A 27383-nucleotide genomic window follows, 5' to 3' on the forward strand; every position below is an offset into this window, starting at 1 on the left:
CACATCCAGGGAAACTGGGCCCTGAAAGATACATGATTAGCTCAAGTGATAGAATGACTTGCAGTGAAAATACGTTGTAAAGCTGGCAAGCTCCTGTTTACCTGCTCCAAGTTTCTGTGGGCATTTTTGAGGCACCAGAAACTAGATAGGAGGCGAGGAAGGTGGTCCCATCAGCAGTTGACTCAACCACGTCACGCTTTGCATGCATACTAATCAGAGAGATAAGTTTCCAACCAGTTTGTTGTAAAAATGAATCTAAAATACAGAGGAGGCATTTCCCTGGTGATCCAGTGGTTAAGACTCCGTGCCTCCAATGAAGGGGATGCAGGTTCGATCCCTGATTGGGAAACTTCATGCTATGGGGCACAGCCAAAAAATAAAATACAGAGGAAACCTACTGGTAGCATCGAAGCCCTGTGGCCCATGATCCCATCTAATTCTCACCAAAATGCTGGCTTGTGGACTTCCTCCTGCTACATCACCTAGCAAGACATCTCTTGGGAACCATGGTGAGGCTATTAGTGTCTGTCCGGAGGACAGTCAGGTGGTTTGGTGGTAAAGAACCTGCCTGCCAATGCAGGAGACACAGGAGACATGGGGTTTGGTCCCTGGATCGGGAAAATGACAACCCACTCCAGTGTTCCTGCCTGGATAATCCTGTGGACAGAGGAGCCTGGCGGACTACAGTCCATGGGGTCTCCAAGAGTCAGACACGACTGAGCACAGAAAGGCGGAGCAGAGAATGTTGAAGAAGTAGATTCTGCAGCTCAAATCGTCCCCGCCTCGTGTTACTCTCTGCGTTGGCAGGTGTATTCTCGGCCCAGCAGCCTCGTTTCCTCCAGTCCCCAGAGGAGCACCAGCTCCGATGCCGATGGCGAGCGCCAGTTCAACCTCAACGGCAACAGTGTCCCCACAGCCACACAGACCCTGATGACCATGTATCGGCGGCGGTCTCCTGAGGAGTTCAACCCGAAATTGGTGAGTGCCACCTCCTCTTGCCCCGAACTTTCTGTATTAGAACAGGAATGTTTTTTAAAAATCTTTAAAAATAAACTCATCAATACATCACTGGACAGTTTCCTACAAGGGAAGGATATTTTTTTAAAAATACAAAGGACATATAAATATAACATACAATGACATATTTGTATGTCATCGGGTTTCAGAGTGGCTTCATTGTGAAAGGAGATGGGTCATATATTTCTATATGCAGGTGACATTTTTCATTTTTGTTTTTTAACCGTTGTTTAAGTAACCAACAAGTAAGTACATAAGGTCTCAGGCCACATTTAGCAAACATCCACTCTGTTTCACTTGGAGGGGTAGACATAAAGCCGTAAGTAACATTTGCATTCTCCTGACCCATCTCAGGTAAGTGGCATTCTGACTCTGGGCCAGAAAGTTTCATGGCAGATCCACAGGCTCTGGTATATGAGTCAGGTCACAGAAGGTCTTCAGAAAATCTGAGTTCTTTGTTCTCATGAATTCTGTCCAGAACTTACCAGCTCCATTCTCCAGGGAAAATGTTCTGACTTTCCGTCAAACTTGTCCTTACCATTCTCGAAGTACTTTGGGTGTAATGATGCTACGTCATCCCTTTCAGGCCAAAGAGTTTTTGAAAGAGCAGGCCTGGAAGATTCACTTTGCGGAGTACGGGCAAGGGGTCTGCATGTACCGCACAGAAAAGACCCGGGAGCTGGTGCTGAAGGGTGTCCCTGAGAGCATGCGCGGGGAGCTCTGGCTGCTGCTGTCAGGTACGGCGGGGCTGGAGAGGGAGCACCCCTCCAGAGTGTGGGGAGCCCCGGGGCTGCCCTCAGCCTTCCATCGTGCCTCAGGGCTATTTCAAATATGTAACCCCCACCTCAGCCCAGGGGTCTAATCCCTAATCAGTGAAGTACAAATCAATTTACCCTCTCATTACATATGTGTGTGTCTGTACATATGCGTGTGTGCTGAGTCGCTTCAGTCGTGTCTGACTCTTTGCAACCTCATGGACTGCAGCCCGCCAGGCTCCTCTGTCCACGGGATTCTCCAGGCAGGAATACTGGAGTGGGTTGCCACTTCCTACTCCAGGGGATCTTCTGGACCCAGAGATCAAAGCCGAGACTCCTGTATTGGCAGGTGGATTCTTAAAACACTATGCCATCTGGGAAGCCTGTGTATATATATACACATATTTAACCTATAAGAACTTATTTAATTATATAATATGTACATATATATGTGTGTATTTTTATATGTACATATTTGTATATATGTATATGTGTACATACACCTTATACTTGCATAAATTATATTTAACTAGATTTATAGTTAAGTGCTTGTGTCCAGGGTTTGTCTGGCTTTAAGAATCATAACCTGCAGCTATGTCACAGCAGTGGTTCTTGCCCACCTCTGCGTCCTCCCACCCCGCACCGAGGAGCTCCCCTCCACAGCAGTGGCTCCTCACTGCCAGGAACATGCTCCCTGCCCCCTGCAATTCTGAAAATCCCTCTTCATCCTTCCTCCTACTCTTCAGTATGGCTCTTTGTGAGCCCTTCATAATTTCAGTTTTTAAACTTGTTTTGAGAGACAATGCCTCCTTTTCACGTGAAATCATAAGGAAAACCCTGATAAAATGCAAGCAAGGCTGCTTGGTTGGAGAACTGAGACGGCTTCAGCTTCAGCTTGACTTTCTCTGCCCACTTCCCTGTTCTTGTGTGAGCAGCCCCTTTGGGCTGTCTGTGGAAGTTCCTTGGAACACAGTTTCTAGGTTGGAAGCCTCTACCTTTAGGGAGGGTTTTTTGTTTGTGTGTGTGTAGGGAGGTTTGTAGGGAGGTTTTTAAAAAATGCATTATTATTTTTTTTATTGAAGCATAGTTTAACAGTACTGTTAGTTTCAGGCACACAGCATAACCATCCAGTTGTCTTTTTTTCTGATTATTTTGCCTTACAGGTTATTACAAGACATTGACTATAATGCCCTGTGCTATATACAGTAAATCCTTGCTACTTAACCTGTTGTATGACTAGCAGTTTGTATCTGTTAATCCCATTCTGTAATTTGTCCCTCTCCCATCTTCTTCCCCACTTTGGTAACCATGAGTTTGTTGTCTGTGTCTGTGAGCCTGTTTCTGTTCTGTATCTAAGGTCATTTGTACTCTTGTTTAGGCTTCACGTATAAGTGATATCATAGAGTGTGTGTGTGAGAGAGAGAGAGATAGAGAATCACTCAGTCGTGGTCAACTCTCCGCGATCCCATGGACTGTAGCTCAGCAGGCTCCTCCATCCATGGGACTCTCCAGGCAAGAATACTGGAGTGGGTAGCCGTTCGCTTCTCCAGGGGATCATAGCGAACAGGGGAGTTTTTAAGCTGCCGGCTTCCAGTGGAGCAGGAAGAGGGAAGGGGCCGGGATTGAAGTTACAGCCGGGCTGTGGCTGTGACACACAGGTCCTCACAGGAGGAAGGTGAAGGCGCCGGGTCAGGCAGCCAAGGCCGGGGCTCCCACTTTCTGATGCTGGGTCCGTCTGGTGTTTCCCAGGTGCCATCAACGAGAAGGCCACCCACCCTGGCTACTATGAGGACCTCGTGGAGAAGTCCATGGGGAAGTACAACCTCGCCACGGAGGAGATTGAGAGGGACCTGCACCGCTCCCTTCCAGAACACCCCGCTTTCCAAAACGAAATGGGCATTGCGGCTCTGAGGAGAGTCTTGACAGCTTATGCTTTTCGAAATCCTAACATTGGGTATTGCCAGGTGAATGTCACAGATGGGTAAGACTTTAAAAAAAAAAAAAATGTGTTCTACCAGCCGGTAAGTAATAAGAAAGGCTTTATGGGGGACTTCCCTGGTGGGTCCAGTGGCTAAGATTCCACACCCCCAGGGGGCCCGGGTTCGATCCCTGGTTAGGGAACTAGATCCTGTATGCTGTCGCTAAGACCCGGTACAGCCAAATAAATATTTATTTAAAAAGAAGAAAGGCTTTATGGTTAAGAGAGCAATTACTGTACCAGGGTCTCTCGACCTTGGTACTGTTGGCATTGTGGACTGAATAATTCTTTGTGTGGGGCTGTCCTGTGCTTTGGAGAATGTTTAGTGACATTCCTGCTTAATAACATGTTTAATAACGTCTTCTCACGAAATGCCAGTGCTCCCCACTTGTGACAACTAAATGTTTTTGGACCTTGTCAGATGTACTCGGGGAAGCGTGCTCTCCCAGAGCAGAGAAATACTGCACTGAGCAGAGGAGCCAAGGGATAAGAGTGCCCTTTCTGGATCCACCACCATCTGGTGGCCTGGCTGGTCACTCACTGGTCATGAGCATATCTGGGCACCAAGCCTTTAATTCTGCATTCTGGGTTCCCCAGTGCTCCTACCCTTTGCAACTCCTAAGCAATTAATTTCCTTGAGAATGTAGCTCTTATATGCTATGGCTATATTTTAAGGCCCACTAAAATAAATGTGTAATTCAGTATTAAAAAATGTTACCCATATACCAGCCACAATGATTGCTTGTATATGTTAGTATGGATAGCACAATTTGGAAAGCTCTAAGATAGTGTCTTTAGATTGAAAGGCTACATATGTACCCAGAGAGACCTTCTTTGACCATCTAGTTGAAACCTAAAGCAGGCTTACTTCCTCGAAACCTGAATACCGTGCGTGCACACACACACAGACACACACAGACACACAGACACAGACACACACACACACACATATCACAGGTCTCCCTGTACATTTTATCTTTTTGATAGCAGTTAATTTAAAATATACCTCCAAATTGATTAATCAACTTTTACATCTCTTTTATCTCTCTGACCCCTGGATTTATGCCCTGTGAGATTTTTCACCGCTGTGCCCCCTCCTTTTCCCCAATACTTAGTCCAGAGCCTGTTACCAAGTAGAACCTCAAAAGAAACTTACCTTGACTGAATGACAAAGAAACCAGCCATGACCATGATCATGTAGTAGGCAGGTTAATTCTCAAGTGGAATTTTAATGATTTCTATAAAGAAATTTATATTAAAAAATTTATATAAAATTGTTTTATTTCTATAAAAAATTTAAATGATTTCTATAAAATCTTCTTTAAAGATTTCAATAGACTTGGGAACCTATTGAGTCAGGCTTACAAGGAAGAGCCTATTAGACCAAAATTCCTTTTTTGACATTTATATTGTAGGAATCTGATGAACATTTACCGGTTTCTCCAGGATCAAAAGAAGTACAGGAGGGAGCTGGCTTCTAATATAATAGAGTTCATATTTATCTTTTGATCTTCTCCTTATTAATTAAGAGGACTATTAAAGTAGTTGAGCCTGGAGTGCTTATGAGCTAGCTGATAATATCTTTTAATAAAGTAGGTTACTTTAGAATTAAACCCCTTTTACTTATCACTACCATCCTTATCCAGATAGAAATAATGGGCGAGGACTCCAACTTTGAAAGGTTTCATTGTTCCCTGAAGAGTGCCTCAAGCCATGCGTACTTGGTGATAGAAACAATTACGGAAGATTAAAAGGGAAATATTCACCTCACCGGATTAAGGATTACAAACACTGAGACTAATAGGTTGAAAGCTTTGTCAAATAGGCTTTGGACATAGTTTTTGAATGAGGATCTGTGGTCATGGGGGGCTCAGTCCTTGGTGCATATTGGTGTTCATGGAGCCCTTAACAGTTAACAGGCAAAAAAAAAAAAACACACACACACAAAACAACAAACAAAAGCAAAACACTTAGCAGGGTGAAGCTCTAAGGGTTTTTACATTTTTTAAAAGTTGTAAACAAAACAAAACCCAGAAGAATGTGTGTATGTAAAGCCTTTACACGTTTATTATCTGTTCTTTTGTGGAAAAAGTCTGCTGGCTCCTTTGGGACTAACTCAGTCGTTTCTCAGGTTAACAAAGGTGCTCATATGTTAAAATGTGTCTGATGTGTTTTAAATGTATCTGATGACATCTTCTTTCATCCCTTTAGGCCATGAACATTGTCACATCGGTGCTGCTGCTTTATGCCAAAGAGGAGGAAGCTTTCTGGCTGCTGGTGGCTTTGTGTGAACGCATGCTCCCTGATTACTACAACACCAGGGTGGTTGGTACGTGAGGATGCAATTAATTTATAACCCTTATCTCATCAGGAAAATGTTTCTAGAACCAGGAAACCAGCTATAACCCCATTTCCAGTCACTATCAGCCAAAAGAGTGTCAGACAACTCCAGTTTCCCAAAATGGGAATAAGAGGGCTTGGATCAGTATGGATTGTACACAAAGGAGCACCGTGGAGCTTCTCCCCATGGAAAGAATATACGTCTCACTGCTTAGAAAACACTCAATGTGGGTGTCTGTGGCATGTGAGAGCTACACCAGGCACACAGATCACCAGTCCCCAAAGGTTTAATAGTACTTTCATGAAGAGCTTGGAATCTGTGGAAAGCAGAAGGATTCAGAAAAGGAGTGGGCAGAATAGCATATAAAAATATATTCAGAGCTCAGTTTCTAAGGTATTTTTCAGAACTGGTTTCACCAGTTCATCGCTCACCAGTGATGGTGAGCATTTAAATAAATTATTGGTGTCTCTCTGCATAATCCCCTCCAGTGTTAGACATTCATTTTAGCAAGACAAGCTTTTCATTGCTAGTATAGCAAAAGGTGTACTTTATGCTCTCCTCTTATGTTCTGTCTTCATTTCTAAACTTTTGCACAGTAACTTGATTGATTGGAAATACTCTCCAGAAACGTCAGGAAGTTGATCATGAATGTGTACAGCTGGAATGCTTATACTTTGCGGGGGTGGGGGTTGGGGGGAACCAAACAGTTATTTAAAGAAACAATTCCTTTATGGGGACCAAGCATCCAGAAGAGTGGTTTTTTTCTTTAAGAGTTTGCCAAGAAATGAACCTACTTAGATGTATATTTCATGCCTAGCCAAACATCATGTTGCCAGCAAAATAATTGTGTGTCAAGGAAATCTCGTAAGTTGACCTTTTCCACAGCTCTTAGAGGCGTGATGTTATTGCTCTTTTATGATCAAGAAGCAGGGGAGGAAGGCCCCAGAAAGAGAAGATGCAGTCAGAACTCATCTGGTGACTTGGTTGTGCTGATACCTTTGTCTAGTAACGTAGCGATTAGAGTTCTGTCTCAGTAGCAGTTGTCAACTGGATTATTTTCGCCAAGCTAGTGGCTTAGGTTCATTTGTGAGAAGGTGCTGTTGGTTAACACGTGACCTTTTGCATCTGCCCCGCTGCAGGTGCGCTGGTGGACCAGGGTGTCTTCGAGGAGCTGGCCCGGGACTATGTCCCGCAGCTGTATGACTGCATGCAGGACCTGGGCGTGATCTCCACCATCTCCCTGTCCTGGTTCCTCACCCTTTTTCTCAGCGTGATGCCCTTTGAGAGCGCAGTGGTGGTTGTCGACTGTTTCTTCTATGAAGGAATCAAAGTGATATTCCAGTTGGCCCTGGCTGTGCTCGATGCAAACGTAGACAAGCTTTTGAACTGCAAGGACGACGGGGAGGCTATGACCGTTTTGGGAAGGTATTTCTCACCCTGGGCTTTCTTATCTGTACCTTCCATCTGCCTTTCTCCTTGGTTCTGTGAGTCTTATATGCCCTGATGGTTATCATAGGACCCACTTCTCTGTGTGATTGAGGATTTTTTTATTATTATTATTCTTTGTCTTTGGAAGTAAAGACGATTAACTATACTTCAGTTTAAAAATAATAATAAAATTTTAAAAAGAAGTGAAGGGATTTTCATTCACTCTTAAGGAAATTCTAATCTTCTGATATGCAGAGTTTGCAGAAAATAGGTGGACAGCTGTAAACGGAGAATTCTGGATTCGCCTCCCAGTGACTCCGGATTCCTTTCTTCTTCAGGTATTTGGACAGCGTGACCAATAAAGACAGCACGCTGCCCCCCATCCCTCACCTCCACTCCCTGCTCAGTGATGACGTGGAGCCCTATCCTGAGGTTGACATTTTCAGACTCATCAGAACTTCCTATGAGGTAGGTCTGCCTGGGCTCACAACACTCTGCATGCTCAGAGGGCCTCCGCTGGATGTGTGCCACACGCTTCCGTTGCTAACCCAGGATGTCCCTGCTTCCCTCCTGGTTCTGAGAACTGGTTGTCGAAGCAAGCAGCTCCCCACCAGCTGACAGCTTCGAGCTCCAGAGAGGGCCACCGAATGAATGGGCCAAACACCACGGAGCAGTTGCATGACCCGCTCAGGCCTCCGACTCTTGGCTTTGCCCACCTCGTAGGCTGATCAAGCAGCAGCTCGATTTCAGCTCTGGGTCGGTTGAGGAGGGGCTGTTGAAAGCAGGCATGGGGAGGTTGACCCTCCTGTGCTCATGCCAAGTCCTTGGGTCTCCTGGGAAGCAGACGAGCCAGTCCTCTTATGTGGGGGATGCATAGGATACTCTCGCCTCCTGAGAAGAGCCAGACTCCTGGGACTCCTCTCAGATTGCTCGGCCCGGGTTGGGGAAGGTATGTTCCGGTCCACAATTACCCCAGATCTGGTCCTGAATCCACAAAAGAGCCAGTGGCGCTGGGTACCTCATAGCACTCGTGGTTTTTGGCATTCCAGGACTCAGGACCCATAATACTTGTGGTTTGTTCATTTCCTGATCATTAAGGAAGAGTGTGAATGTTTCGCTGAGCACACCAGGCCCTCTCCAGATGTTTTGGGATCATGTACCTGGTGATTGTCAGCATTCCAGCTAGCAGCAGCCTGTATACTGGAGAGATGGTGACCTCTGGCTGAGGTCAGAAAATCTCTCTTAAAGAGAATTAAAAAAAAAAAAAAAATAGGTGCTTTTAAAAAAAATTGGTATGGATCCAGACACCTTTTCAGAAATGTGTGCCCTTAACTCAAAATAGAAGAAAGGCTGATAGTTTATTATTTCAGAAAATTTTTGTTAGCACTCCATACATATTAAAAAGAAAACATTTGGGGTATGTTTTTAGTATCATAAAAGTAACGCATGCTTATTGTAAAATAATGTAGAGACTGAACACATGTGAAAGAAAAACTGTATCCTGTGAGCATCTCACCTTATCTCCCTCCAGTATGTTTTCATATTTGCAATTTATACTTAAGTACAAGTATCTGCTTAAAAGTGCTTTGTAACTTTCCGTTTTTTACTTAAAATACATGATGAACATTCTCTGATATTTAATATATTGTTTGTTTGCAGGTTTTCATAGATTGTTAGTATTCTGCTTTAATGAGATGCCAAGACTTATTTAGCTGGTCCCTTTCGTTGGATATTTACTTAGGTTGCTTCCAAATTTTCAGTACCATTTTGGCAAATTTGTATGGTATTATTATGTGTATATAATATGTATGATACTATATATTATATAAAAGTTTCTACACAAATAATACATCTCTGACTTTTTTCTTAGAGTCCATTCTTAGGAATAGATTTCCAGTAGTAGATCAAAAAGTATGAATTATTTCCAAGCTCCTGGCACACCCTGTGCAGTTTCTGTATAGATTTTCCTGATTTAAATTTTCACTAGTAGAGGTTAAGAATGTCTGTTTCACTTCACTGTCTCCAAAACTGGTTATTATCATAATGCATTTTTTAAAAAAATCACTGCCCCAGGACTTTTAACAGTCCTCCATCAGAAATGTTGAAAGATTATTTTTCCAGAAAAAGAGCCCATATGACTGACAGCAATAGTCATTATTATAGCTGTGGGTTGTTTTTCTAAAGGCATCCCCCGAAACCTTTATTGTGAAGAGAATTCTAGACCCAAGTAATAAAGCTTGGTATGTAGAAACTCAGCTTTGTTCTTCACAACAGATAAGCTAAGGTCTTGCTGAAGTCAGCACGTGGCCCGTTTTAATGGGAAGGAGTGGAGATGGAAGCAAGACCAGAGCTGGTGTCCTTTTCCTTCCTGTCTGTCTGGTCCCTGATGGCGCCCCTCAGGCTGCCAAGAGCCCTATCTCAGGACACACCCACAGTTTCCTTCCTCTGCCTGGGAAGACAACCTTGTTTATTTTTACCAATGCCTACATCACCTGCTCTTTCAATGCACAATGGTTTGCTTTTTGTTTTCTCTGCTTAGTGGCACCGCCCTACTAATAAGCCTCCAGTGCCTTCCCAATGCCTTATCTGTGTGCACTTGCCAAGTCGCTTCAGTCATGTCTGAGTCTGTGAAATCGCATGGATTGTAGCCTGCCGGCCTCCTCTGTCCTTGAGATTCTCCTGGCAAGAATACTGGAGTGGGTTGCCATGCCCTCCTCCAGGGGATCTCCCCAACTCAGGGATTGAGCTCACGTCTCTTAGGTCTCCTGCATTGGCAGGAGGGTAATTTACCACTAGTGCCACCTGGGAAATCCCCATTACCTTAATAGGTCATCCTAAAGACAGCACCGCAAAGTCTTGCCTTTCCTTTTTTGTTTTTCCATCTCCTATTAGATTCAGTTCAGTTCAGTTCAGTTCAGTCGCTCAGTCTTGTCCCACTCTTTGCGACCCCATGAACCGCAGCACGCCAGGCCTCCCTGTCTATCATCGACTCCCGGAGTTCACTCAGACTCACGTCCGTCGAGTCAGTGATGCCATCCAGCCATCTCATCCTCTGTCGTTCCCTTCTCCTCCTGCCCCCAATCCCCCCCAGCATCAGTCTTTTCCAGTGAGTCAACTCTTCTCATGAGGTGGCCAAAATACTGGAGTTTCAGCTTTAGCATCATTCCTTCCAAAGAAATCCAAGGGCTAATATCCTTCAGAATGGACTGGTTGGATCTCCTTGCAGTCCAAGGGACTCTCAAGTCTTCTCCAACACCACAGTTCAAAAGCATCAATTCTTCGGCACTCAGCCTTCTTCACAGTCCAACTCTCACATCCATATGTGACCACAGGAAAAACCATAGCCTTGACTAGACGGACCTTTGTTGGCAAAGTAATGTCTCTGCTTTTGAATATACTATCTAGGTTGGTTATAACTTTTCTTCCAAGGAGTAAGCGTCTTTTAATTTCATGGCTGCAGTCACCATCTGCAGTGATTTTGGAGCCCAAAAAATAAAGTCTGACACTGTTTCCACTGTTTCCCCATCTATTTCCCATGAAGTGATGGGACCAGATGCCATGATCTTAGTTTTCTGAATGTTGAGCTTTAAGCCAACTTTTTCACTCTCCTCTTTCACTTTCATCAAGAGGCTTTACTTTCTGCCATAAGGGTGGTGTCATCTGCATATCTGAGGTTATTGATATTTCTCCCGGCAATCTTGATTCCAGCTTGCGCTTCTTCCAGTCCAGCATTTCTCATGATGTACTCTGCATATAAGTTAAATAAGCAGAGTGAGAATATACAGCCTTGACGAACTCCTTTTCCTATTTGAAACCAGTCTGTTGTTCCATGTCCAGTTCTAACTGTTGCCTCCTGACCTGCATACAGATTTCTCAAGAGGCAGGTCAGGTGGTCTGGTATTCCCATCTCTTTCAGTGGTCCTCAATTCTGCCTGAGCATTCAAATCCCTTAAAAAAAATTTTTTTTAAGCCAAGCTTTTAAAAATATAAATTCTTAGGCTCCCTTCTAGACCAGTTACCTTTGTATCTTGGTATGACACCTGAGAAGAAATATTTTTCAAAAGTTCCCAGGTGATTCTGGAGCCCGGTGGGGGCTGAGAGTCACTGCCCTAGATGCAGAATGGGGCCACTAGACGCCCAGGTGGATTTTAACCCGGTTATACGACAGACAACAGTGTTCTGAAGCAGGTGACTCCTTGCTTTCTGTGCTTCAGGATAGTTAGCCAGGAAAATAGATAAGTAGGAAGAAAACCGAAAGCACGTTCAGCCTTGAGATCCCAGGATGCTGCAGGTCGATCACCTTTCTCCTGATGAGTAGATGTGATAACTGTCTTCATAAATGCCTCATAGCAGAAATCTCACGCATCGTGAAGTTCTCCCAAGCCCCTCCTGGAAGGAGGGGCAGTTTGAGAGACAATTTTCTTCTGTTTGGGCCCTGTGTGCCATTTTGTTAGACACACAGACATGGTAGATAAAGCCCCAGCCTTCAGGTTTAATCCATAGACTGCGATGAGCCTCCTGGAAGACAGAGAGCACATTAATAGCAGACTTATGGCAGGCATGGGAGCACCTCAGAGTTTCTTCATGTTCAAGATAGCCCACCCAGAGCATTTGAGAAATGTTAAGCAAGGGGATGACAGAGGATGAGGTGGTTGGATGGCATCACCGACTCAATGAACATGAGTTTGGGCAAGCTCCAGGAGTTGGTGATGGACAGGGAAGACTGGCATGCTGCAGTCCATGGGGTTGCCAAGAGTCGGACATGACTGAGAGACTGAACTGAGCTGCGGTGGGGAAAGGAGGTGGCTGATCAAACACGAGGAGGAGTTTTTGCAGAAGGACAGACAGTTTGAAAGGTCAGATTAATGTGTTGGGCTTATTAATTTTGGTGATAACAGCTGTCACTCATGGAGAACCCGCCTCGTGTGGGACAGGTGCCAGGTGCTTCATCGATAGCCCCACTAGGTCCATGTTCACACATTTTAAGGTTAAAATGTACGTTGAGAGAGGTTGAGTCAGTTCTCCCAAGGCACACAGAAAGTGGCAGAAGCAGGAGGCAAACACAAGCTCCCCAGCATTAAAGCCAGAGCCAAGGGGTGTGTCTGGATAGAATGTGGATGGACTTGTAGGTGTACATATGGACATGAGGTCAGTGGGGCCAGTAGAGGCTGGTTAGTGGGAAGTCTTGAAACCACTAATTGATTTGCAAGGCACCCAACAGCCACTGGAAAGAGAGAGGATCTACTCAGCCATTGTTTGTCTGCTCTTTTCAGAATTTCATTCTGTCAGAGCCCCTCCAAAAAGGCGAAGGGGCAGGGGAGAGGAGATCACGGCCCAGTCCTCCTCATAACCCATTTTCCTTTAGCAATCCTCTGGAAATAGCTAGGCAGGAACTTGGGAGTTTATGGTTTCCTTTTAGGTTGGGACTGTTTGCTCCCGATGGAAGGGCCATTATATGTATTCCATTGTGTCTGATTATGGCCAGTCCCTGGACCTGCCTGGCAAACTGCAAGGTCCATTTCTAGTTAAGGAATAGATATTAATTAAATATAAAATATAGAGGGCTCTTTGAAGGTCAGGCTTAGGGGAAGTAACTCTTTTTGTTGTTTAGTCACTAAATTATGTCCGACCCCGTAGACTGTAGCCCGCCAGGCCCCTCTGTCCATGGGATTTTCCAAGCAAGGATACTGGAGTGGGTTGCCCTTTCCTTCTCCAAGGGGGATCTTCCTAACCCAAGGATAGAACCTGTGCCTCCTGCACCGGCAGGTGGATTTTTTACCACTAAGCCACCTGAGAAACCCAACTTGTTTTTTAGCAATTTGTAGAGATCACCAAGCCAATGTTTACTGTGAGTTACTGTTACCAGTACTTTATATTAATGTATCTTTATCTCTAAGGGCAATCTACAAGGACAGTTTTGGGGTCTCCTTGTGCAGAGGAAGAAACTATGATTCAGAAGACTTGACTGAATTGCCCAAAGTCACACAGATAATTAGTAAAAGAAAATGAATTTGAATCAAATTTTGTCTAGCTCCAAAATTTACGTTCTCTTCTACCCAAAGACAAAGAAGAACCTATCTGGAACCCTTTTCTAGAATGCTGGAAAAGTAGGTGGTGGAGTTATAAAACCGATGACTGAACCTTAAATTGCAGTGCAGCCCCTGTGGGACTCTGGGTAGCTCAAAGAACCTCTCTGAACCTCAGTTTTCTCATCTGAGACATGGAAGTAAGAGTACTAACTCACAAGGTTACTGTAAGGATGACCAATGACATGTCATCGTTAATGTCCCTGCCAGTTGCAGTGCAAGAATAGTTTCCTTCTGTCTCATAGGTAATGTCTCTTGGTTGATCAAAAGCACACTGTGTCCTGGTTTGAGGTAAACCCACCCCTCCATCCTCAGCGTGAGCTCTGTAGAGGATGCTTTCCATTCTTCTGTGAGGATCAAAACAGTTACCTTTCTTGGGAGTTTTAATCCCACCTGAGGATTTAACCCAGAGTGAATTAAGTATGACATTTTTCATCACTAGTGGCAGCTCCTACTAACAACTTGTGAATTCTGACTTCTAAGTGGCGGTCATTGCCATATCTTTCTTTAGAGTGGAGAGGATTCTGACTTGGTCTGGAGAAGACACTTCTCTGGAGATGGGAAAATTCATCCATAAACCCTGCATTTGTAGATCAAGACCGTCCAATCATATTAAGTGATGAAAGTTCTAAGTAACTGGTCTAAGTTCTAAGATGTCAGTATACTCTTAACTATAGGGAAGGAACACCTGAGTCGAAAGGCAATTCTCATTCAAAACAGGAAAAACATATTGAATAGATAGAAATAGAAAGTATTACAAGGGTAGGGTTTTTCACTGTTGACTCCAATTTGGGGAAATTATCAATTATATGGTTCAGAGTCCACCATGTGGAACAACCTGTAGAGAGATGCCATTTCTGGTGTTGTCAGATAAGATACAGAAAAGACTGACATTGCGTGGGACATACTGAAATGATCACTCTTGTTTATCTGAGTTAAAGGTTTAACTGGACATCCTGTATCTCCTGTATTTTATTCACTGAATCTGGCAACTCAAGACCTTATTGAACACTGACTGTTCTCTGCAGCAAGTCAGGGAGATGAACCCCTGGCGATTCTTCCAAGGGTACAGATTCTAGAATCAGACAGCCTGTGTTCAAACTGGGCTTTACCACCACAGCTCCGTGAACTTGGGCAAGTTGATGATTTTTGTTAAGCTTCTGTTCCCTCGTCTCTGAAATGGAGCTAGGAAGAGCATTTACTTCCTGAAATTATCCCCAGGATTCAGTGCGTCCAGTAAATACCTGTTGAGCACTTGCTGAGAATCAGTATCTGTCCTCCATTCTGGAGGACACAGTCTGTGCCCTCATAGTGAGGGATGAGAGGCAGGCCATGGCAGAGTCAAGTAAGAAAGAACGCAGGTTAAAAGGGTGGGCACGTGCTGTTTCTCTTGGGTTTGTGTGTCTGTGAAGTGACATCTAGCAGAGACACAAATGACCTGGGGGAGCCAGCAAGTTGTGTCCGAAGGAAACGATTTCCAGGCAGAGAAGGGGCTGCTGCACAGGCCCTGGCTGGCAGTGGAACTGCCATAATTACTGCTCCTCGAAAAGAGGAGCAATAAGAGGCCACTGTGTCTGCGGCGGTGAGAAAAGGGTGTTGGCAGCTGACCAGAGAGGTAGCTGAGGGAGGGGGAGGGGTATAGGGCTTGGAATCATTGGTGAGACCTGGAATTTGACTCCAAGTGAGCTGTGAGAATTCTGGAGTTGTGAGCAAGGGAGTAGTGTCAAGGCTCAGGTTTTAGAAGGACCACTTCTAAAACCACATCCCAGATGGCTTAGTGGTTAAAAAAAAAAAAATCTCCCTGCCAATGCAGCTGATGTGCATTCAACCCTGGGTTAGGAAGATCCCTGGTGGAGGAAATGGCAACCCACTCCAGTATTCTTGCCTGGAGAATCCCACGGACAGAGGAGCCTGGTGGGCTACCATCTATGGGGCCACAGGAGTTGGACACACACACACACACACACACTTGCCATCTGCCTCTGCAAGGATTAAATTGTGAGCTGCTGCAGCTGCTGACCTTCAACACTTGAAAGGAGTTCAGGGTGGAGGGCAGAAATGAGGTACTCTGTGCTCTGGGAAACTGGCAAAACAGGTCAGATATTTTCAGGAGCTGATTTTAGGAGCCAAATTCATGCATCTCATATCTAGAAAAGCACTAAATTCCATCACGGTGATGTCTGCTCCACATGACTTTATCACCTTTGTGAGACTAGCAGAAACTTTCTGCAAAAAAATATATGCTTGATTGTATGTACTCCCCTGTCACTGAAATGAAATATACTGACCTTCCCCCTACCTCTTAGGAGCAGTTTCTCAGCGCTATCTGAAATGTTGTCTCCCAGGCTATAGCCCTCATTTTGTACCCAGTGAAACTTAACTCTCAACCGTCACACTGTGGTTTTTTTTTTAAGCCTCTGGGAGAGACAACAGTGGTTTGGACCAGGGTGTGAACAATAGAGATCGCAAACAGTGAGGGGAGTCCCTAGGATGTGGTGTGTAGAGGTCTAAAGACTGAGCCCTGGAGCTCCCCAGGGATTCAAGATAGAGACGATGTGACAGAAAAAGAGTAGCCGGTAAGGCATAAATAGAACCAGGAGAAAGGAATTAAATGGAATTTAAACAAAACATGCAGTTTATGCCGAGCACTTAATCAGTTTGTAAGTTTTAGCTCTTGTGTTTGTTGGAACACAAGTTTGGCTGTTGTAACCATAGACCCCAGAATAGAGTTAAGACAGAAATTCGATTTTCTCTTGCTTTGAGTTTACTTATGGAGTTCAGGACTGGTGTGGAGCTCAGTGGCATCAGGGGCCCAGTTCTTTTCAGTTCAGTCGCTCAGTCATGTCCGACTCTTTGCGACCCCATGAATCGCAGCACGCCAGGCCTTCCCGTCCATCACCAACTCCCAGAGTTCACTCAGACTCAGGTCCTTCGAGTCAGTGATGCCATCCAGCCATCTCATCCTCTGTCGTCCCCTTCTCCTCCTGCCCCCAATCCCTCCCAGCATCAGAGGCTTTTCCAATGAGTCAGCTCTTCGAATGAGGTGGCCAAAGTACTGGAGTTTCAGCTTTAGCATCATTCCTTCCAAAGAAATCCCAGGGCTGATCTTCAGAATGGACTGGTTGGATCTCCTTGCAGTCCAAGGGACTCTCAAGAGTGTTCTCCAACACCACACTTCAAAAGCATCAGTTCTTCGGTGCTCAGCCTTCTTCACAGTCCAACTCTCACATCCATACATGACTACTGGAAAAACCATAGCCTTGACTAGACGGACCTTTGTTGGCAAAGTAATGTCTCTGCTTTTGAATATGCTATCTAGGATGGTCATAACTTTTCTTCCAAGGAGTAAGCGTCTTTTAATTTCATGGCTGCAGTCACCATCTGCAGTGATTTTGGAGCCCAGAAAAATAAAGTCTGACACTGCTTCCACTGTTTCCCCATCTATTTCCCATGAAGTGGTGGGACCGGATGCCATGATCTTCGTTTTCTGAATGTTGAGCTTTAAGCCAACTTTTTCACTCTCCTCTTTCACTTTCATCAAAAGGCTTTTTAGTTCCTCTTCACTTTCTGCCATAAGGGTGGTGTCATCTGCATATATGAGGTGATTGATATTTCTCCCGGCAATCTTGATTCCAGCTTGTGTTTCTTCCAGTCCAGCGTTTCTCATGATGTACTCTGCAGATAAGTTAAATAAACAGGGTGACAATATACAGCCTTGACGTACTCCTTTTCCTATTTGAAACCAGTCTGTTGTTCCATGTCCAGTTCTAACTGTTGCTTCCTGACCTGCATACAGATTTCTCAAGAGGCAGGTCAGGTGGTCTGGTATCCTCATCTCTTTCAGAATTTTCCACAGTTTATTGTGCTCCACACAGTCAAAGGCTTTGGCATAGTCAATAAAGCAGAAATAGATGTTTTTCTGGAACTCTCTTGCTTTTTCAATGATCCAGTGGATGTTGACAATTTGATCTCTGTTCCTCTGCCTTTTCTAAAACCAGCTTGAACATCTGGAAGTTCATGGTTCACGTATTGCTGAAGCCTGGCTTGGAGAATTTTGAGCATTACTTTACTAGCATGTGAGATGAGTGCAATTGTGCGGTAGTTTGAGCATTTTGGCATTGCCTTTCTTTGGGATTGGAATTAAAACTGACCTTTTCCAGTCCTGTGGCCACTGCTGAGTTTTCCAAATTTGCTGGCATATTGAGTGCAGCAGTTTCACAGCATCATCTTTCAGGATTTGGAATAGCTCAACTGGAATTCCATCACCTCCACTAGCTTTGTAGTGATGCTTTCTAAGGCCCACTTGACTTCACATTCCAGGATGTCTGGCTCTAGGTCAGTGATCACACCATCATGATTATCTGGGTCGTGAAGCTCTTTTTTGTACAGTTCTTCTGTGTATTCTTGCCACCTCTTCTTAATATCTTCTGCTTCTGTTAGGTCCATACCATTTCTGTCCTTTATCGAGCCCATCTTTGCATGGAATGTTCCCTTGGTATCTCTAATTTTCTTGAAGAGATCTGTATTCTTTCCCATTCTGTTGTTTTCCTCTATTTCTTTGCATTGATTGCTGAAGAAGGTTTTCTTATCTCTCCTTCCTATTCTTTGGAACTCTGCATTCAGATGCTTATATCTTTTCTTTTCTCCTTTGCTTTTCACTTCTCTTCTTTTCACAGCTATTTGTAAGACCTCCCCAGACAGCCATTTTGCTTTTTTGCATTTCTTTTCCATGGGGATGGTCTTGATCCCTGTCTCCTGTACAATGTCACGAACCTCATTCTATAGTTCATCAGGCACTCTATCTATCAGATCTAGGCCCTTAAATCTATTTGTCACTTCCACTGTATAATCATAAGGGATTTGATTTAGGTCATACCTAAATGGTCTAGTGGTTTTCTGTACTTTCTTCAATTTCAGTCTGAATTTGGCAATGAGGAGTTCATGATCTGAGCCACAGTCAGCTCCTGGTTTTGTTTTTGTTGACTGTATAGAGCTTCTCCATCTTTGGCTGCAAAGAATATAATCAATCTGATTTCCTTGTTGACCATCTGGTGATGTCCATGTGTAGAGTCTTCTCTTATGTTGTTGGAAGAGGGTGTTTGCTATGACCAGTGCATTTTCTTGGCAAAACTCTATTAGTCTTTGCCCTGCTTCATTCCATATTCCAAGGCCAAATTTGCCTGTTACTCCAGGTGTTTCTTGACTTCCTACTTTTGCATTCCAGTCCCCTATAATGAAAAGGACATCTTTTTTGGGTGTTAGTTCTAAAAGGTCTTATAGGTCTTCATAGAACCGATCAACTTCAGCTTCTTCAGTGTTACTGGTTGGGGCATAGACTTGGATTACTGGGTATCAGGGGCCCAGGCTCTTTCTAATCCACTCTTTTTTTTAATTTATTTTTTAATTGAAGGATAATCGCTTTACAGAATTGTGTTGGTTTCTGCCAAATATCAACATGAATCAGCCTTAGGTGTACATATGTACCCTCCCTCTTGAACCTCCTTCCCACCTCCCTCCCCTTCTAATCCACTCTTGAGGAAAGAGGAAGGAGATAGGATGGGTGTTTCTCTTTCCTTTAATGGGCACTCAAGAGCTTACTCACTGGAAAAGACCCTGATGCTGGGAAAGATTGAGGGCAGAAGGAGAAGCGGGGGGACAGAGGATGAGGTGGTTGGATGGCATTATCAACTCAATGAGCAAACTCCAGGAGATAGTGAAGGACAGGGAAATCTAGAGCGCTGCAATCCGTGGGGTCACAAAGAGTCGGACACTACCGAGTAACTGAACAACGTCACTTCTACTCACATCCTGTTGGCCAGAATCTAGTCACCCAGCACTAGAAGCTGCAGGGGACGCTGGGAAATGTATTCTTTTGCTGAGCATCTGGGTGCTCGGCTGAAATTTTGAATTCTGTACATGCAGGGAGAACAGACATATGGGTATTGATGAGCCAACTTCCAGTCTGTGTGACAAGCATGATTTCAAAAGTCAGTGCTCTCTGTATATGCCAATAGTATTCTTAAACTCAGAGGGAATTTCTCAGGTCCCTGATTGTCACTTACTTTTCAGATGCTTCATCTTTTTCTGTTGTAAAATGTTACACCATAACTTCCAGAAACAAAACAAATCCTCCAAAACCACTTTTATTTTGAAATCATTATAGATTTATAAGAGGTAGCAAAGGAATGTAGAGGGAAGTCATATGCATTTCCTCTCCAAGACTTCTCCCCAGTGCTAACACCCCAAACATTCAGGCAATGTTAGGCTTCTTGGGTTGCGAAAGGTGGCTAGTACTGGGTGTCTGCCATCGAGAGACAAATGCTATTGAACTAGAGATCAGAACAGGAAGCCACACTCCCAACATTTCCTACAACCTCCCTGTTGAGTAGTTAGCCTTATTTCATCCATAAAGGGTCTCTATAGCCTTACTTAACCCTTTCCTTTCTTATGAACTGGGCTTCCCTGGTGATTCAGATGGTAAAGAATCTGCCTGCAATGCAGGAGACACAGGTTCAATCTGTGGGTCAGGAAAATCCCCTGGAGAAGGGAATGGCTAGCCACTCCAGTATTCTTGTGTGGAGAATTCCATGGACAGGAGCTGGCGGGCTATAGTCCATGAGGTCACAACGAGTCAAACACAACTGAGCAACACTTTTTTTTCCATATGAACTTTTGATTTGAGAAAGACTGATTTGGCTCTGAGATTTACTTCAATGTTAAGAAGCATGAGAATTTTCTGTTATTTATTTAAGATTGTTAAATGGCTTCAAAATAAACAAAGGACATAGAGTAAATGATGGTATAGTCTAAGAGCCCTGTTATTTGGCAAGAAATTTCTCATGGTGTCAGGATTTGTCTCCATCGGTCCTGCAGACATGACACTAAGGACTTCAGCAGATTTCTCAGAAATACCAGTATTGTTTTTTTTCCAGAAATTTGGAACTATCCGGGCGGATTTGATTGAGCAGATGAGATTTAAACAGAGACTAAAGGTGATCCAGACACTGGAAGATACTACAAAACGGAATGTGGTGAGTCTTTTGAGAAATGGCATGTGGCCTTCTGTTCCCATCCTTCCTTGTATTCCCACTGACTCCAATTCCTGCTTGACAGACTAAGCGGATTGAAAAGAAAACAATCAGGAAGTTTCCCATTATGATGTTTTTGAGTTTGTGAAAGTCATTGTGTTATTCTTTTTATATAAGGTACGAACCATTGTGACCGAAACTTCCTTTACCATTGATGAACTAGAAGAACTTTATGCTCTTTTCAAGGTGAGTTTCAAAGAAAATTCATGTACATTCAAGGGAGTGAAAGAGTTCACTTTTTTTTTTTTCCTAATTTTTGGCTGCACTGGGTCTTCATCGCTTTGTGGGCTTTGCTTTAGTTGCGGGGGGTGGGGCCGCTCTCTAGTTGCGGCGTATGGGCTTTCTTTGCGTCGGCCTCTCTTATGAAGCAAAAAGCTCTAGGGCACTTGGACTTCAGTATGTGCGGCTCCCAGGCCCTAGAGCACAGGCCCAATAGTTGTGGTCTACAGGCTTAGCTTCTCCAAGACATGTGGGATCTTCCCGGACCAGGGACTGAACCCATGTCTCCTGCATCAGCAGGTGAATTCGTTACCACTGAGCCACCAGGGAAGCCCAGGAGTTCACTTAAATAATTCAGCTAGTTCCTAGATTTTTCTGTTAAATTGTGAAGGGATAGCATGAGTGTCAACAGGCATACATAGGAAGATGGAGTAAAGAGTATAAAAATAGAGTACTTAGATTGGAAAATAAAGATATAATTCATTTAAGTTGGTGTTTTAGCCTTCTTCCTCCCCATGTAGTATTTTCACTGTTTCCTTGGACTTAAGCAAATAGGGTGTTACTTTATAATACTCATTGGAATGATGGCAATCAAGTTTAAATTCTCTCTGAAACTACTGTAAATTTTAATTTCCTCTATTAATCTATATTCAAGCACCCTTAAAAGGAGATACATAGCCGGAATAAGAATAAAGCTGCTTGAATGTCTAAGGGAAAGCCTAGTTGTTTAAATTTCTATGATTTTGTATTTCTAAGTCAGCCCACACCAATCTTGATCATCAATAAGGAAATAGTATCATTAAATGAGGCAATGTAGAATTGTTTTTCTTCTAGGAAAAAAAAAGCATTTTTGTTTTAACTATCATTACCAACATCATAGATAAAAATGTGATAATTGCCAGGAAAAATTTTTAAAGGATGCCTTTTAAGCAGGTACCAATTTTATCACAATCTCTAATTGGCTAGTTTTTTGTTTGTTATAGAGCCTTTTATTTCCAGAACTAAAGATAATTGAGGATGGCAAAGATAGTATAGAAACGAACAGAAGAGGGCAGACATAAAGATCTGAGTTGGACACTAGTAGATCTTAGGATCAAATAGAGAATGTGAGAGCTGGGAATATTTCTGCTAATATTCCTACTTAACCTGTTAGCTACTGGAGGCACCACCGTTTTATTTCTGTTTCTCTAGTATCTAGTTTCGTGTCCCTGCCTAATAGGTGTTCCAAACATGTGTGTTGAATACATAGGTGATTCAGTGATCCGTTTTCAGTCTAGTTCAATTTTGCCTGCTTCGGAGGCAGGCACAGAGAGGTTGATGGCTTTGTGCAGTCCAGCAGCTTGGGCAACAGCGCCCCCAGCAGGCTGCGTTCAGCATGTAACGGTGCAGCCTTAAGCGTGTGCCATCTCATTCATGCTTTATTCAGGTATGTAAAGCACTGTGCCTAATTGCTCCATGTTATGGTTTTCCATAAGGAGAGAAGAGTCCCTCTTCATTTCATAGAGGGAAAAATACAATGATCCAACTTGGATTGAAAGAAAAAAATACAATGATCCAACTGAGATCAGATTTTAAAAGGATACTGAGGACTGGAAGAAATCTGCTTCACAGAGTCGGGGTGGGGGACGGGTAGGGCCAGGATTTAGGGCAACTACACAGAAGTGGGGAGTGGCAGCTGGAGGCAATGGGGAGGGCTATGACATTCAAAGGAGGAGGCTGACGTGGGGCACACCAGAAGAGCAAGACCAGGGCGGGCTGTGCAGAAGCCCAAGCTCCTGAGATCACTGAAGCTGTATCTTCTTCAGTGCCCCTGCCCTCTGCGGCCTGAGCACCTCCAGGTTCCAGGTGTGTCGTTTGTACACCAAGGATATTGCCTGAAGAAAGCTCTCCTTACATTCCAAAACCCTGCCCTCAGGTGTGTTGACAAACAGGAGTTCCCCAAGTCTTCTGAGTGCCGAAGAGAGAACCTGATGTCCTCGGTTGGTGTCAGGGATGGGAAGGATTCTCGGGTACTCAGTTCGGTTCAGCTACTCAAATGTGTCCAACTCTTTGCAATCCCATGGACTGCAGGATGCCAGGCTTCCCTGTCCTTCACTATCTCCCGAAGTTTGCTCAAACTCATGTCCACTGAGTTGGTGGTGCCAACCCAAGACAAAGACTTCAGAAAAGGACTCTTTCTTGAGTTTTTTGAAGACTTTTCATTGGCTTCAGTTCACCTGAACAAACATTTATTGAGGAATTGCCGTGTCAGACACACTGCCAGACTCTTCAGTCTTTTATAAAGTCAATTTCTGGGGGATTTCCTTCAGATACAAAGGAAAGCGACATTTGTTTCCCAGTTTTCTCCCTGGGCTTTGGGCTAAACTTGATAGAAAAAGGTGAAAGAGTGCCACCCTGAGGCAGATTTGGGAGAAAATGTGATTCACGGCCCCTGGGCCTTATTTGAACTCTTTCTAAATTAGTCCTTTTTCAGTCTTGGGTCCGTAGTGCCCAGGTGATGGAGTAGGGGGTCTCATCAAAGGAGAGGGACATGGTCTCTTTGACTTGTTTCCTGATGGCTGTGAGCACCATGAATGTGCCTGCTCCACACCCGGGGCCGGTTCCAGAGGAACATGGGTGCTTCAGTTAGGAGGCAGTGCTTTGGATAACTTTTATCCACTGATGGAGCTCCGGTAAAAGGGGACCCTTCCTGTGGGGCCATATCACTAACTCGTTCCCACCCACGGGGCTGCTGGGCGTCACGTCGGAGTACAGCTCCACCCAGAGCACCCCTCGAACCTCAGCCTCTGCCTCCCTCCCCCAACCCCACCGCCATCACCATGCTCCTCCACTCCACCCCACCCAGCCCCCCACCATCCAGCAGCACGTGAGTGCAGCCCCCAAGCCTAGTGGGCCTGACACACTGCCTTTATTCTCCCGAAGCTGCCCTGAGAAACCTCGCCTTCCTCCTTTCTTGCCTGCTCCCACTCCTCTCTCTGCTGGATTATTAGCTACAATTCCCAGTAAACAGGACAAAGACACTGGTCTTCTTTGCTCTTTTCTAAGTAAGAACAACACTGAAGTACTGCACTCTCACCACTGACTCCCTCTCAGAACCCCTAGGCAAGGGGGAACGATCTGGCGTGAGAGTGCTTTTTGCTACTGCAATGTTTATACATGTGTATAATGAAATAGTACAGCAGGAAATAAAGTAAAAATAAAGTCTCCCTTTGGATGCCCCTCTGTCTCCCCAGCCTACCATTCATCACTAACTGTAAACCTCTACCTAGGGGGACCGGAGGCTTCTTACTGGCCTTTCTGTTAGATGCTTCGTCTTTGCGGTCTTCCTAGAATGGGCATGTGTTTCTGCCAGAATCAATATGACCTCCTGAATAAAAAGGCTGCCTTGTTTCCAAGGACAGAAACAGGAAGCCTTTAGCTGGATCTCTGTCCTCCTCCACCCTAGTGGTTCCTGCTCATAATTTTCCTGGCGCTATTTTCAGATGCACAAAACAGGAGGGACTGCATACTTGTCGCCTCAGTACTGGATGACTAGGATAATCTTTGGGCTTCCCAGGTGGTGCTAGTGGTAAAGAACCAGCTTGCTAATGCAGCAGATGAAAGAGACACGGGTTCGATCCTTGTATTGGGAAGATTCCCCGGAGGAGGGCGTGGCAACCCACTGCAGTATTCTTGCCTGGAGAATTCCATGCACAGAGGAGCCCGGCGGGCTATGGTCTATAGGGTCGCAAAGAGTCTGACATGACTGAAGCGACTTAGCACATATGCAGGGTAATCTTGGTGAACTTGATGACCAGAAGGCAGAGGTTTACAGGACACTAAACTAGAAGTTTGGAAACCCAGAATCACATTATGATTCTGCTTTGACTATGATTCTGGTTAGCTGACTCGTGGAAGCCACTTACCCTCTGGGCTGTATACCATCCTCACAGGGGACAGGAGGTGATCAGACTGCCTGAATTACAGATCCTCTTCAGGTTAACACTCAATGTATTTCTTTTAAAACAGAGTATTTGTCTTTATGGTATTTATTTTAAAACAGAATATTTGTTTGTCTTTATGGGAGTTACTCCTTAAAATGCTTGTGAGTGTGGGAGTAGCGGGGGCAGAAAATGGTGAAGGGGAAGTTCTTTCTTTCTTCACCTACTCCAGTAATTGAAACGGGTTTTTCGTACCAGATATAAACACAGAGATGGTTGCCACGGAATTGGTGGGAGGTGGTCAGGTGGAGATAAATGTAAAAGAGAAGCCGAGGGTGCCCTGGGTCCAGACCACTGCCCCAGGAGATGCAGACCTAAAGTTTTTTCCCAGATTTGAGGAAGGCCTTTCTTGCCTGTATTTGCTGTGAGATGCAGCCTGCGATGTCATTCTGTCCTTCAATTCTGCAGGCGGAACACCTAACCAGCTGCTACTGGGGCGGGAACAGCAATGCGCTGGACCGGCATGACCCCAGCCTGCCTTACCTCGAGCAGTATCGCATCGACTTGGAGCAGTTCAAGGGCATGTTTGCTCTGCTCTTTCCCTGGGCCTGTGGAACTCACTCTGACGTGCTGGCCTCCCGCTTATTCCAGTTATTAGATGAGAATGGAGACTCTCTGATCAACTTCCGAGAGTTTGTCTCGGGGCTGAGTAAGGACATGATTGCATGAGTTTGGGGGTCGGGGTGGGGAAATCGGGGGAGATGGGGGAGCACCATAATCCTCCTTGCTGCCCTCAGGACCTTGCTTTCCTCGGAACACAGGGCTTACAGGACAGAGGAGCACGTTTTAAGGTCTGCAAGCTGATTGTAAATTTGTTTTTAGTTAATGGATATATCATATGATTAAATCATTACCTTCTACATTAGTTAGTCTCTCAGTCGTGTCCAGCTCTTTGTTACCCCATGGACTGTAGCCCGCAGGTTCCTCTGTCCAAAGCATTTCCCAGGCAAGAATACTGGAGCGGGTTGTCATGCCCTTCTTCAGGGGATCTTCCCAATCCAGGGATCAAACCTGGGTCTCCCACCTGGCTGGTGAATTCTTTACCATCTGAGCCACCAGCCCACAGATAGTCTTCAGCACTAGTTAATATACTTTATCACGGAATTTGCAAGAATACCACCTTAAACCCTAAATTCACAGACCACAATAACTTTATGAGGGAAGAAGAAATGTTTGGATATGGATAGCTTTTACTTGTCCCAACATATATTTATACTACATATGATATATTTCATAAAATTTTATGAAACATTTCATAATTTAATAAAAGACTAAAAAAAGTGAACAGCTCTGCAGTCTAGTGGAAGTCTTTTCTCTCCATTTTGTGGGGAGGAAATGTGTCCATTCCTGAGAATGCACACCCACACCCGACAAGCATCACAGGTTTCTGCCTGTCAGCCTCGCTTTCTGACCTGTTTACTGCCCTATATTCCACTGGGCTTGTTGCATTAATATTTGAGCAGAAAAGCTATGTGGTGGTCGAGCTTCACCTGACATGAGGTTATGGATGTAGCAGGCATTATGTCGGGCTGCCAGAATTAAATAGGAAAAAAATTTTAATTCTAATTGTGCTACACTCTGTGGCCTGGTCCATGCACTTGAAAGTGACATGTGCCCAAGGAAAGATGAAGGCATCAGGTATTGAGCCAACAATGATTCCAGAAAGCACCCTAAATCATAAAGAATAATGGCTTGGAAGGCTTAAAGGCCAGAGGAAACTGATGGTTGTTAAAAAAACAAAGGGGAGTAGGTGAGGCAGCCTTAGATAAGTAAAAACTATTTGTAGAAAGCACTCAGACACATCATTCAAAAGGGCTGCATGGAGGAAACTAGCCTTTATTAAGCGTAGGCACCATTGTGATGCTTTAGAACTTGTACATTATCACTGAATCCAAACAGACCTTTGAGATAATAATAATATTGATCTGTACTTCCCCGGTGGCTCAGTGGTAAAGAATCTGCCTGCCAATGCAGGGGACACAGGAGACATGGGTTTGATCCCTGGGTCAGGAAGATCCCCTGGAGGAGGGCATGGCAACCTACTCCAGTGTTCTTGCCTGGAGAATTCCATGGACAGAGGAGCCTGGCGGGTTACAGTCCATGGGGTCACAAAGAGTCAGACACGACTGAGCAGGAGCACAGAAGCACACAATAGTGTTGATAACTAACATTTATACAGCACTACTCAGCCAGGCTTCACTCTCAGACTTTATGTGCATTTAATTTACCTAAGGCACACAGCGGCAAAGTTGGAGTTTGAACTCAAGCACCCTGGAAGCAAGAGTGTGAAGTTACTATGATGCTTTATTATCTGTGTGCTTACTATTAATACCCTCATTTTCAGTTAAAGAGATGGTGGCTCAGAAAAGTTAAGCAACATGCTGGAATATTCATTTTTAGCAAGTCAGAATATATCTGTTATTCAACTGAAAGGCAGTTTATCCATGCTGGGCCCAGGATTCAGATAAAGTTTGTCTCAGAAGCACATCCT

At 44.4% G+C, this 27383-nt stretch overlaps 1 protein-coding gene across 4 annotated transcripts in view; it reads left to right on the forward strand.

Annotated features, from left to right (window-relative positions):
* The window catches only part of TBC1D9 (TBC1 domain family member 9), a 129650-nt gene that overhangs the window by 89688 nt on the left and 12579 nt on the right, over window positions 1–27383 (forward strand). For 2 of the 4 annotated variants that reach the window (XM_086346607.1, XM_086346608.1), the window contains exons 8-16: window positions 808–978; window positions 1604–1754; window positions 3522–3736; window positions 5962–6079; window positions 7231–7516; window positions 7858–7987; window positions 20538–20636; window positions 20811–20879; window positions 25301–25541. In XM_086346607.1, coding sequence (XP_086202733.1) covers window positions 808–978; window positions 1604–1754; window positions 3522–3736; window positions 5962–6079; window positions 7231–7516; window positions 7858–7987; window positions 20538–20636; window positions 20811–20879; window positions 25301–25541 — 1480 coding nt within the window. The remainder of the gene's footprint in view (window positions 1–807; window positions 979–1603; window positions 1755–3521; window positions 3737–5961; window positions 6080–7230; window positions 7517–7857; window positions 7988–20537; window positions 20637–20810; window positions 20880–25300; window positions 25542–27383) is intronic. The other 2 variants (XR_015144185.1, XR_015144186.1) reach the window with 1 other exon arrangement.

The sequence above is a fragment of the Bos grunniens genome, chromosome 17 (genome assembly GCF_055505025.1).
Source record: "Bos grunniens cultivar Pamir isolate PY7600 chromosome 17, Bosgru_T2T1.0, whole genome shotgun sequence".
Lineage (NCBI taxonomy): Eukaryota > Metazoa > Chordata > Mammalia > Artiodactyla > Bovidae > Bos > Bos grunniens.